Source organism: Coffea arabica, chromosome 4e (assembly GCF_036785885.1).
Source record: "Coffea arabica cultivar ET-39 chromosome 4e, Coffea Arabica ET-39 HiFi, whole genome shotgun sequence".
NCBI lineage: Eukaryota > Viridiplantae > Streptophyta > Magnoliopsida > Gentianales > Rubiaceae > Coffea > Coffea arabica.
In genome coordinates, this window is record NC_092317.1 from 8,894,521 (window position 1) to 8,907,821 (window position 13,301).

The following is a 13,301-nucleotide window of genomic DNA, read 5'->3' on the forward strand; positions in this document are numbered from 1 at the left end:
CCACAAGAATTATAGACTTATAGTAGTAAATATATATCTGCAAGAGCAATGTTTTTAGGCAGCATCAGACTGGCATCAAACTAGAGCTTGATTAGGAAAACTCCTTTTAAAGCATCTTGCAAATAGAAAGATAGTAGGTGAAAATAAGACCGCATTAATTCAACTTAAAGTTGCTAAGATCAAGTTGATATTCCTGATTCAAGTAAGAGTGAGTGGGCCAATGGCTGGCAATCCAACATAACAAAGTACAAAGCAGAACCATTTTCCTAGAATCAACAACAATAAAACAAAAACAGTTTTGGTTGTAGCCAAAGTCCATGCAGCATAAAGTTTGGTGCCCATGATACTGAGCTTTTGCTAAAAGTACTTCTAAATGATTAAGGCTCTTTTAAAGTGTTTGATTTGATAATCATCATTTTGTAAATTCAGGATAGGGTTACCAGTTATTAGAAGCACTTTTAGTACAACCTCAAAACTGCTGCTGTTGGAATAGCTTTTCTTTTTTTAAGAATTACAAGTCAACTTCGCCTGTTTTATCATAAACTTAAAACTAAGACACAAACGTATTTTAAAAATTCAAACTCAAGCAATATCAAACAGAAAAAGTACTTAGGCCAATATGCTCCCAAACAACAGGACTATGAACTTTTGTGAAGCACTACTTTTTTTAAAAAGCTCAAGCAAAAATTGCTTTAGCATAAGCCACTGCAATCCTAAATGACCTATTGAGCTCCACCTATTAGCTGCTGCAGTAGGTATTAGGAAGTACATATTTGGTTTTACAGGAAAAATTGTTAAATGTCAAAGCTCAATCAGATGAAAGGTTAATTACATGATTATGGTGTGCAAGCAACCTTATATTCTAGTAAGCCTCATTCATGCATAGAGTCAGTAGATCAAAACTAGAAGAATACAGAGAGAAAACATGAAGTAGAGACCAACAACAAACCCAATGACCCCTATTTTATTTCTTCCAATTAAGCAGTAAACCTTATTCTAAAACAAAGAATGAAGAAATTTTAAAAGGATAAACCCTAAGCATTGTCACTGTAAAAAAATTCTACGCACTAGATACTTAGCACAAAATCAGATGAGAGATTTTCCATGATCTCATTGTACATGAGAGGTAAATTGAGACCAGTATGAATAAAGAAATTTTTATGCTAATAGCATACATAAGAAAAATCCAAAAACCAATATCCATGATCCCTTCATGATTCAACAGAGGAATTCTTTCGAGAGAGCGAGATTACACAAGAATGAAGAGGACAATACTCAGAGTAATATCAACAAAGATTGAAGCTTGCAGCATTAATCCACATTATTCAAGGCAGATATGTTCCACAACATATTTAAGTTTCAATAGCGAGCAGGTAAAAATAAATTTCCGCACAACACACAAATTCAAGCTTTAAAAAAATATCTGTAATTCAACAAAGAAACATGATCTATCAAACCAAAAAATAAATAAAAAGAAAAGGGCCCAGAAACCACATATACATGATCATATCAGACATGTTTTGGTACACATTAAGTTCATCTAAGGTGTAAGACATATTAAATAAACTATAGAGATATAGCCACAAAGCACAAAGTTTACTCACATCCTGCATTGTCTCATATATAGGACAGATGACTTGCTTGAGGTAGGACACCACACCGTCTTCGTTTGTACAACTTGGAGCAGGGTCAGCTTCTCCGCGATCCAAGATAGCATCCAATTCCCTAGCCATCTGCATAGATTCTCACAATAAATCAAAAAAGCCCATGCACAATAAGCTCCCCATGATTTTTAATGCACAATTTTGACCAGTACCGAGTTTCAGGATGCTAACTTTATTACTTTTTTATCTCATATGGGAAAACATGCAATTGGAAGGCTCTAAAGACAAATAGAAATGAGGAATGGAACTGAGTCAGAAGCAGTATCTCAATTGACCAAAAGTGGATTCTTTCTTACTATCCTCAAGATGCTCTTCTTCATTCTTTCCAAACTTTTACCATTTGTGACAAGAAGCTTTGCTGGCCGATATTTAAAAATTGTATCAAGAGTGGCTGGAAAAGAGGAAATATAATTTGATCATTGTGAACAAATCCAAAATCTTTGTAGACAGAGCCAACCATTAGTTCCCAACCACAAGGTGAACGGAATCCAACACAAAAATCTGGGATTCAACTTGTATTACGGACACTAATAGGAACTGAACCATTACAGCAAGGAAAGATTTGATTCAGCGGGAGAAGAAGAGGCAAAAGTTGGAACAGAAATATCATTTGATTCGTCAATCCTCAAAAAAACTGAATAAGCAAAGTTCAGTCACTAAATGACAAATGGGAAATTTATAGAAAGCTACAATCCCCACCATGGAATAGTGCACCCACACGCCTTCATCGATGTTGTTTCGTGACCGGAAGACCGAGAGCTTTCAACTAGAGATCTTCCTCAGTTTCGATTTTAGTGCACTTATTTGACTTATTTGATCAATATCCCACAATCATCTATACATATAGAACATGTAATAGCAAATTTCATCAAGTCAATTCCATTGCCAAAAAGATAAGGCGAACACTTCATGGATTTACCTCACAAATTTCAAGTTTGTAAATTTGATGGTTCAGAACTCAGAACTGAATTTAGACTTGGATAACAAATATCACCATCATACATACTAGACCACAGTGAGAGATAAAAGTGGATTTGGGTCTGAAATGCCTCGTGGCATCCACAGACAACCAGGTCCAAATCATGCTGCCTAACACACAGTAATATTCTTTAGGACCAACAGAAAATCTTTAGAACCATAGAAACAGTAAAACTCCTAACAAAGCATGTCACGCAAACAAACAGCATAGACAAAAAAGCATTAAATACTTACATGGTGGAATATATAACAGATACATTCAGGAAGAAATCGGACATTTGCTGCTTCACCCCAAATGCAGAAGTACAGAGAAACAAGAAAAAGCTTCCTGTCCCTATTGATGGCTTCCAAACTGAAAGAGAATAGGCTTAGAACTGATTACTAGCACTATAAGATGAGAATTATCTTATCAACACCACAAGTGCAAAATTTCTTTACATAAGCTGAATCCATGAAATAAGATAAATCTACTTAGTAAAAGGCTACAAATTCTTCAGAGTGCAAAATACACCTATTGTACACAAGACGAATCCGCAAATATCTGCACCATTTTATGTAATTATCCAACACCTTCAAGAAGACCTCTTTTACAGCATTTTCATCAATTTTCTGCAAAGGACATACAATGGATTACCTTCTATTTACTCAAAAAGCATAAAATAAATTTGCACTAATGAAGCAATGGAATCGCATGTAGTTTATATCAATTTGCACATGCTGTTAATAGATGGATAACTAAGCATATATGAAAAGGGCAAAAGGGATTTGAGGTAACAAATGAACAGACAAACAAGAATTCAAGGAGACTAAGCAACCAATCTAGGTGCCTGTTTACCAATCCATTTTTGGACACAATCAGATTTCCGAGTTGAATAGGTTTGGAAGGTGTTTTGCCATTTGCTGACCCAAAATGAAGACATGATTCAACATCAAAAGATTCTGTTTCAGCACTTCTTTCAGGCATTTACTCTTAAATATCCATTGACATTTTTTCCATGTAGCATTTTCAAAGGCTAGATATATCAGGAAAATAAATACTTTATCTTTGTAAACATTGGCACTGTCCCGATTCTATAAACTCAAAATTGAACTTTGGTACCAAACAATAGCCTAGTATTCCACATGAATAACTACTATGAGCATTGAAACAAAATGTCAACCATTTCACAATATCTAAACTTAAAATTTGTGCAAATCTCATGTCCAGATTATAGCAAAGGCATGGCTCCTAGAAAATTAATGTTCAACTTTTTTCTTTCACAAGATCTCTTAATTCTGTTCAATCTGCTTTACTGGGTTTTCAAAATTTCATCCCTTGAAGCAAACACTTTCCTCAATACAGTTGGTGAATATCAAAACATGAATACACCGAATGAACACAAAAAGTATGAGATGCTCCTAATAAAATCTTCCTTTTTAAGTTTTTTAAGCGTGAAAATCTAAAACAGAGTCCTAACAACAACACCTTGAAAAATTTCCACCAATTCCCTTTAAAAAAACTATCAAATTACCAAATTTTCAGTGTTTGAACTTTGAATTTGATTATAAGACATCTTGACGTCAGAGGGCACAGAAAAAAGATGAAACCACTAAGAGTCAAAACATTTTTACCATGCATATGTGCATCAATTGAAAGACAGTGGTTGAGCTGAAGAACGAATAAATATACATATAAATCAATGTTTTGATGGGCGCCTCCAAATAGGGAAAAAGAGGAAAAAATCATAAAAATAGCTTTCTTCTGGCTCCATGCAGATCCATTTTTCTTTTTTTTTCTCGAGCCCAAGACTATGTTCAAGAAAATATTGCATAGATGAAGAAAAAGAAGAATTAAGTTCAAGGGGTTTAGATACTAGAACCACATATGCCTACCTTGCATGCAAAGAGACTGCTTATATCATAGATCAACCTCATGTCTCAATTCAAAATAAAGCAACTTTACATTTACTCCAACAATTGTCCTTCAAATGAAAGATGTACGATTACTAAAAGATTTCTTTCAAACTAATATTTCACAAATGCTTGGCTGAAACATACAACATTCCATCTCAAAGAACAGTATATCCAAAAATCTTATGGCAGAGAGAATTCAATAAAAAAATTGAAACATGATATTGTGTGAAGCTTAAGAAATTTGTTCATGCAAAATAGAAAGATAAACACCATGCAAAGTATGCCCCCAACCAAACAAGATAAGATTTATACACCCAAAAGATCCCTTGCAAACAACACCCAACACAATTACCAAAGGCTTTCAACTGTCAGAGAGACCATTCCTCTGATGTTGCACCATTATTCCAGAGAAACAAAAGTGTTGACAGTCTTAACAGTCTCAAGCAAGACTATGATGCAACACAAATGATGTGCCATACTTAGGGTCTCTCATACATAGGATATTTAACGCCCAATCCTAAATTATCAACATTTCATGATCATGAAATACTTCCATGTTCGAGTTTCATTGTACATTTTGAGAACTTCATTTCTTTCTCATCCCCACATCTTTACATCCAAGTGAGAGTTATGAACAAAGGAAGTACACGTCACCATGTTAATGATGCCTAACATCCTGAACGGGATATACCATATATTTGACTAACAGCAAGCGGCATTCTAAGAACAGGGTATAAAATAGCATGTCCATTCCTTGAGCAATAGAGATACCCCTTCAGAAACTCTGGAAGCTCCAAAATACTAGGCCAGGAACTACTGTATAACAACATCTAAATGTACCTCAGTTCCCGCTGAACTTTTCTAACTTAAAAATGTAAAAAGCAAGAACAAGGAGATTTCCATATTTGCATGCAAATATACCAACTGAACTTCTAATTAAATCAGGATGATGATAATATCAAAATAGCATGAGAAAGTAGACCTAAAAATTAAGTGCATTGTAAATGAAAGAAACCAAACAAATAGATAAATCTTCAAGGTCAACAGCCTAACTCACAGGATCAGCTTCAAAAGGTAAGCTAAGTCGTGACTGTGCATTGGCTAGAGCAAGGACAACATTCTCACGCTGATTCCTTACATTGTCTTTCTGCAAATAAAAAACTTTAATCATTATTCACAGATGAATATGTAGCACAGTAGACATTGCAAAAGGAACAAGTCACATACAAATGATCCTTATTTCCTAAACATCAAAAGACAGAAATGGCAGAGAGATTAAATTAACAAATTGTAGATCAAAATCGCATCTTTTTGCTCCAAAATGAGATTATGTGCAGCAGGCTTTGCCTAGAACACAAAAATGCTTATTCTTAAATTAAAATCTCTCACAACCTCTATAAGATGACAGAAAAAGGAAGTAAACCATAGATTAACCTACTTAGAATCTATCGCACGTTTTATTAAGAAGAAAAGGCTCTTCTTTGGAAAAAAAAAAGTTCATCTTATGATTGTCAAAGTATGACAATCTTACATTTCAGTTGTATCAATACTACCTTTTCTCATCCAGTTCACAGTGGGATACTTCTGAACTGTCGGTAATATACAAACTCTAGCAATTCAGCAACCAGTTCCTTAGATTCATAAGCATGTTTGTTCTGCTGTGGTAGCTCTTACGTAAAGCCCAAGTTGAACACCGTTTAATACTCATTTTAGCACTTAAAATGAAACCATTAAGTAAATGGAGAGATGGATAATGCTAATCATTACAACTTTAAAAAGTTAACTTCACATCCCACTTAATATCAGTTAAGCTTTTCAACTAAATTTTGCAGTTGTATTTATTACATCAAACTTTTATGTTTAGTACAGTGCACCGATTATTGTCATTTATTACATGGTGAGAACAATTTTGGCAACATATGAAAATGTCCAAAACAGAAAACTATTAAATGAGCCATAATGGCCTTGAGCAATAATTAAGCCTGGTGCATTAATCAAGAATATAGCTCCAATTCAAATTTTAGCTTTACATAACTTACCGATGGGAGCTTAAAAATAACTTTTTACTGTTAACTGACTGAACAAACTAATGGCCTGCTCATTTAGTATCTGAGAAAGCCTAAACCTGAAATGCTTAATCAACTAATCGATGAGCCAAGCTAGCCATGGTTGAGCACAGTTCTAAGGTTTGTTCCGCAAAGACCAATGGATTGGCAAGGATTCTTTAAGCAAATCACTGCCAAAAAAATTGATCTATCATAACTACATACAGATACAGACACTTATCATTTTTCTCCTGTCTTGGTCATCTAAATTTCTCTTCTATGTTAGACTTTTCTAGAAATCTCACAACGAAAAAATCCAAAGAATCTAATGAGAGCACCAAAATCTATAGTCTTGATTCTTGCAGTTAGAAAATGATGCTGGCCTTTTTCCTCGCAATAATCCTGCACTTGGTAGATTCTAATATGCTCATCCTATTGATCTAGACAAACTGATTTGGAAGCCAATGGTTCCAGCATCCATCAAAATTTTCACAACTGTGATGCTTCTGAAAAAATTACTTACCTAGATTTATGTAGAATGTAAAAGCAAGCAAAACAAACTGATAGGCACCTTTCAACCTGTTCTAAATAGGCCAAAGGTTTTAGAAAATTCATCCAGTACTACTCATGAAGCATGGCAATGTATAGAAAATTTGTCAAAATTTACGAAAAAAGGTTTCAGAGCCATGGAACCAAGAAACAATTTCATTGCAATGTACCTATTGAAGATTATTCTGGGTAATTTGGAGAGGGTAAAAAATCTATAGACAATTAGTCAAGCTTGTGATGCAACCATGAAAACTTCAGTCTTCTCACCAACCTTTGAGCTGCAAGGACTTCCAACAACTACACAAAATGGGGATATGAAAGGAATCTGGAACTTTTTCCATAACCTTGAATTTGATTTCTTTGATAATTTTAAGTCATCAAATTTTAAGTCATAAATGCTTCTCTTTTATACTTCTTGGTGAAATTTCTATCCATCATCTTATAGAAATCAGCAGTTGAAAAAACCAACTCTGTTAGAAAGTTGATGTGTCTTTTTCCGCTTCTACTTGTTCCATCCCCTTGGAGAGGCTTTTTTCACCAAAAACAGTAAATAAGGCAAAAAAGACATTAGATGAAGCTACTGCAGCTCTTCCTCATGAGCCAGTAATTAAGCTTGACCCTTATATCTCATTTCCTCTGCAAAAAAATAGTTCAATTTGACCGCATCTAATTTTCCAAAAAGATGCAGAAGTTTATAGTTTCAATGGATTCCTACAATACAAAATCTTTCACTGGAAAGTCAGCAAGACACACTCACACATTGTGAGTGACAAATTACATATTGTTAGTAGCAAATGACAAAATACTTGTAACCTTTCAAAAATCACAAACATTAAAAAGAAAACGTGATATGAGGTGGAAATTCTTTCATAATCACACAATAACAGGAAGTATGAAGCATCCACATTGCTGATGACTCAACATTTGAACCTCAATAAGGAACAATAGACAGATGCAATCAAACATTTTTATCTTATGAGATGTAAGAGAAACACCAAACCTGAAAACCAAATACATATTCCAAAAGATCAAACATGTCCGGATCCCGTTGTCCAGAAATCTCAAAATCATCTGGAAGCTGAGGGAACTGTTCAGTGTATTTAATAGCCGATATAGCACCTCGCACCTAGACAGAAAATAAAGAGTAACCAAATTATTCATTAAAATACAGTAACATGTAATAATCCCTTCAAATGCCTCCACAACATAATCGATAGGATGACTACCATAATACGGTGTACTCAAGATATAGCCAGTCATTAGCAACATGATATCATCAAGCAGAGTTTGCTCTGACACTAAATCATACAATAAATGCCAGCACAAAAAAAATAAAAAAAAAACTCCTCCAGTTCTTTCTGCCTTTCAATTCCCAGCTTACCTCAGGGAAAAATCCAATAGCATTGGTTAATACGGGCGCTTCCAAAGGGATGATATTGTATGGTGTGAGCTCCGCAGATAAAGTTGCATCTGACTTTTTGATCCTTCTTAACTGAAGTAAAAACACCAAAAAGTGTAACAGCATAACAACGCCAGAAGAAGAAAAGCCATTCAAATCTCAGCTACATATTAAACATACATATTACCAGATACTACTAAACTAGCTTTCTTTGAGGACTCTATAAAGACCAAAAACCCAACCACACATGTATATATTACTGTTGCTTCATTTAGCAAGGTAATCAGAGCTAATATGTTTGCCAAAAAAGATGATCAGGAAAATTTTAGTAAGCTGAAGTATGGATGCAGTGAATACCTAAAAACATACACTTTGAATACAAAAACCAACAATAAAAACAGATATAGCTATATTTTATGATATTGCACAAGGAAAAGCTTCCTGATTTCACAGACAAAAGAAATAAAGTAAAGCATAAGTACCTCGTCCTGAATACGCTTTCCCACCCCTTCAGGAGCATCTTTACTTAATGCCTCCATCACTTCAACTAGAGCCTTCAAGGTGGCAATGACCTTTCTCATTTCTGATAAGCTAAAACAATTGATATAGATAAATAAATTCAATTACTAAGCATATTACAGCTTTTGTAAGTAAACAGAAGCAATCTATAAATGAGTTCTGAAAGAAGAATACCACAACATTCATGCATAAGAACCACACAAGTTATACTTGAGATGCTTCAAATAATAGCGAAAAAAAGCAGATATGATATTCCACCTCAGATTAGTGACAATCTCTGCTATACTAAAACAAAAACAAATGGACAAAATATACAATTCTTCTCTACTATCAAATACCAAATCCTAGTCTTTGTAGCAAGGTTTCTCAACTACTTAACTTTCATTGAATATTCAACCACAGATACGTATTCATGCCCAATTTGAAATGTGCAAACTAACTCCAAATTTCACATCCTCTCAGTTTCTCATGTCATGTAAGGCAAAAATATCATCCATATTTTAAAATGCAAAATCAGACATATAGTGATAATCATGATTTCAGAGTACCATATTGGGCAAACGTCTAATTTGTCAAGCCATCATATGATAAGATACAAGTAAAATTGAGAAAACCAAGACAAGCATATGAAGGACGTACACTCCAACATTAGCACTAAAGGTTCCAGATTCACGCCATTTTTGCTCCTCTTTTTGGATATCGTCTACTCTATTTCGTCTTTTGTAGCGCTGGTAAAATTCCCACAAATGTTCAATATCACGACTACGATCAAGCGGTGTACCATCCTTCTTGGCAAGTTTTTGCTGCACAAATATCAACAGTTTCTTCACATTCTCATCTTTAAGAACTCAAATCCTAAAAAGCAAGGTTGAAAAAATTAAAGCAGTGCATTGCGATACACCAAAGTAAGCCAAAAGAACAATATTCCAACAATTATTCTCAATTTCTCATAAGTCTACATATCCCTGCAGAGAGCAAGGTAATTGTTCACCACTAGCACACTATTCCTTTTATCTGTGCATACCTGCATGTATAAAGGTTACATGGCAGCAAAAATCTATAAATTATTTCCTTTAGAAAACATAGAACCAATCTAAAGTGTTCAAACCCAAGAGCGTACCTTGATGACGGACATTAAACCAGTCTTAAACTGAAGAACACCTCTACCATCGCTGTTGGGATCCAAATTCTGGGCCATAGAATATGCCTGCTCACAGACTAAACAAGAGCAGCATCTCAGAAAACCATACAATAAATTGCTCAATCACTTTTATGAATTAAATTACAAGGGTTTCAGAATAAGAGTAGACATCAACGATAATAATGAAACATACTGTCAATAACAATGACAGCGCCATTAAGCTGTCATTTTATATTCTATTGAGAAATGAAACACCCATCCATTCCATAAGTGATTCCATACTCACCAAAACCAGAGTCAAAATCATTTTGTACCAGAAAGCAGGGTAAATTACCAGCAGACAGACATAAAAATTACTTGTAATCTCTACATATGGAAGATCCAAAGGCATTCTTACTGATACATGATACCTAACAATCTTCTGTTCTGATGACGAGAGTTTCGAAGTATGTGACCCCTAAGGACACATGGAAGAGCAACTTCTTCTAAGGCAATAAAGCACAAATTTTTCTCAATGCATGTAGAACTACATCCTAAACAGTCAAACTTAAGAAACTACATCACAAATGTAAAAGAAAAACAGAATCTTTAAGCTCCAAGTTGCCATTATGACTTGTCAAGGTTAAATTTTCCCTTGTACTACGATACTTCTTGCAAAAGCTCATTCCACAACATCGATGCAATTCATACTATAAAAAGCCCTTCATCTCTCATTTACTCCTGTTATCAGCCTCCACATGTTTAAATCTGCCAAAACAATATTCCACAATACAAGATCAATTCACCACTCCGTGCTCTTCTCAACTACTTTTGCAATTATCTGATTTTCAAACTTTTCATTGAGCAGTTCTCGTTCTATAACCTGGTTAAGCTATGGTCATGCTACAACATTCAACGCCGCAGCTATAAATATTAGCAATCCTTCCATATTATATACTCAACCACTTACAACTCTCAATTCTTCTACTAAATACATTTTAATGCATCTAACACAGGAATAGAAGCGAAATAAGTTTTTTATCAGTATAATAACTCAACATTAGGACTTCAAAATCATTAATAGAAGAGCTGGACATAAACAAATTCAAGATAAATATGAGCAAAAAGCTTACGAATTCTGGAAACATTGGGGTCTTCCGATTGAAGTTCATCGGCAGCTTGAAGAATAGCATTGATATTGGTGGTTCGTTGAAGAGAATCGGGGACAGCGCCGGCAATGCCGCTGGAAGTTCGCTCGTGTCCCTGGCCGGTGTACCGCAGCCGTTCTCTCCTCAGCGTAGCCCTAACCAGCCTCTCCCAATTATTGTAAACCCTCGCCATTTTCTCTCAATCTCTATCGCCGAAAGTTAGCAAAAGAAGGAGGAGGAGGAGGAGGAGGAGGAGAAACCCTTGGGGGAAGAAGAAAGAAAATTGATTGGGAAAATGAAATTAATCGAAGAGGTTTTGGAAAATGAAATTAATTTCATTTATATTAACGGTTGGATTTACGGATCTAAGGATGCTTATAGGAGAAGTAGTGGAGGAGATGGTGAAATGAATTTGAAAGGGCCTTTTTTATTCAACACGGTATGGGAAATGGATCGGATCCAGCGTGATTTCCCCTATTTGGAATGTACCCCACCTACTTTTAAACTCTTGTTGCAAGGCCCCAAGAATTTTAGTACTTTCACATCCAATTTGAGCCTGAAAAAATTAATATTCTTAATTCCTTATCCACAAAGCATCATGAAGCCATTGGTTATTTGTATTTGAAATAAGGTTTTTGCAGGAGTCATGGAATTTAGAACAGGACATGAAAGGGGGAGACATTGTATGTAGGAATAATTTAATGATCTATTTCAAAATTTTTTATTGAGGATTGACTGAAATATATGTGAGAAAAATTATGTAGTATAAATTCAAGTTAATTGAACTTAATCTATGATAATTAGGTGTGATTTGTACTTTGAATTTATTTATTAACAATGAATTTATCTAATATGTGCCTTAGCCGCACACCTAATAATAATACGTAAAAGAAAAGGAGCGAGTTAATGAGAAATCTTTCATACTCTGGCTATTTGCCTCCCCTTTTTCCTTTCCTTTCTTTTCAATTATAAAATGTTAAGTAATCTTAGTAGTTAGGGTTGAAAGATGAACCAAACTATTTGATACTTGATTACTTAATAAGAGTTCGTTCAAATTTAGTTCATTAACTAGTCAATCCAAAGTTGAACAGTTTTTTGTATTCGATAACTTTCAAACTAGATAAAAAAAAAAAAAAAAACTCGTTCAAATTTGGTTTCAAGGAGAAAAAAACATTAGATGAACCATAAAGTGCCTATTTGGTTTCAATGGATTCTTTACAAGAGGAGTAAATAGCCACGATCATAAAAAGGAAAACAATGCACTGAAAACTCCATAAAAGACAATAATGTGTGAAGATTGTCCAGGCTACATCTACTCCAACAGTGGATACATGTTCTAATGTGAATTTTTTTTTCCTACGAAGTAAGTACCCACGTAGCAAGATAAGCAAGTACCCAAGATTCTGCAATTTAAAATGGGAAATGTTATTTACACTTCCATTTTTGTTAACCACATTCTCGCTATCATTTTAATCATATAGTTTTTATTTATTAGACTATATGATAAAATAAATAATGCTTGTACAAATAACAAAAAATAGAGAGCAAATAACATTTCCCAAATTTATTTATGATAATAAACACTTTCAATTATCTATAGCTTTACATCTTTACAATATATAATGTGGGGGGACAAATGTGTGTGATGTAAACATATAGTGTCATTTTTTTGAAATTCAAAATTTACCCTTAATTATAAGGAAAAAAATTTGCCCAATCTATTGCAAGATAGCACCCACAATTAGCGCATAGTCTGCATAGTTATCAATTTATATTATCCACTAATTACCACCTTCTCAGGCCAACTCCTACATTTATGTATTCAACTCAATTTCCTTTTTTTCCCTTTTTTTTTTTAAAAAAAAAAAAGCAGCTTCCTCTTTCTATACCATTTTCCGGAGTAGAATTACCAAATTGTCATCTTCCCCTAACATATGTCTGCCAATATTATGGTCTTATGTTCATCACAGTTTCATGCATTACCAA

General features: G+C 34.3%; 1 protein-coding gene across 3 annotated transcripts in view; it reads right to left on the reverse strand.

Annotated features, from left to right (window-relative positions):
- LOC140003925 (callose synthase 10-like) overlaps positions 1-11,715 on the reverse strand; it is a 38,666-nt gene extending 26,951 nt beyond the window's left edge. For 2 of the 3 annotated variants that reach the window (XR_011813571.1, XM_072047543.1), the window contains exons 1-10: positions 11,301-11,715; positions 10,168-10,265; positions 9,687-9,850; positions 9,011-9,119; positions 8,511-8,621; positions 8,130-8,255; positions 5,593-5,682; positions 3,154-3,251; positions 2,877-2,994; positions 1,605-1,733 (exon numbers count right to left, since the gene is read on the reverse strand). Coding sequence is in view for 2 of the 3 variants with exons in the window: in XM_072047543.1 (XP_071903644.1) it covers positions 1,605-1,733; positions 2,877-2,994; positions 3,154-3,251; positions 5,593-5,682; positions 8,130-8,255; positions 8,511-8,621; positions 9,011-9,119; positions 9,687-9,850; positions 10,168-10,265; positions 11,301-11,508 (1,251 nt within the window). In the remaining variant the exon portion in view is untranslated. Of the gene's footprint in view, positions 1-1,604; positions 1,734-2,363; positions 2,500-2,876; positions 2,995-3,153; positions 3,252-5,592; positions 5,683-8,129; positions 8,256-8,510; positions 8,622-9,010; positions 9,120-9,686; positions 9,851-10,167; positions 10,266-11,300 lie in introns of those variants that run through there. The other variant, XM_072047544.1, reaches the window with a different exon arrangement.
- Between the last annotated feature and the right edge of the window lie 1,586 nt (positions 11,716-13,301).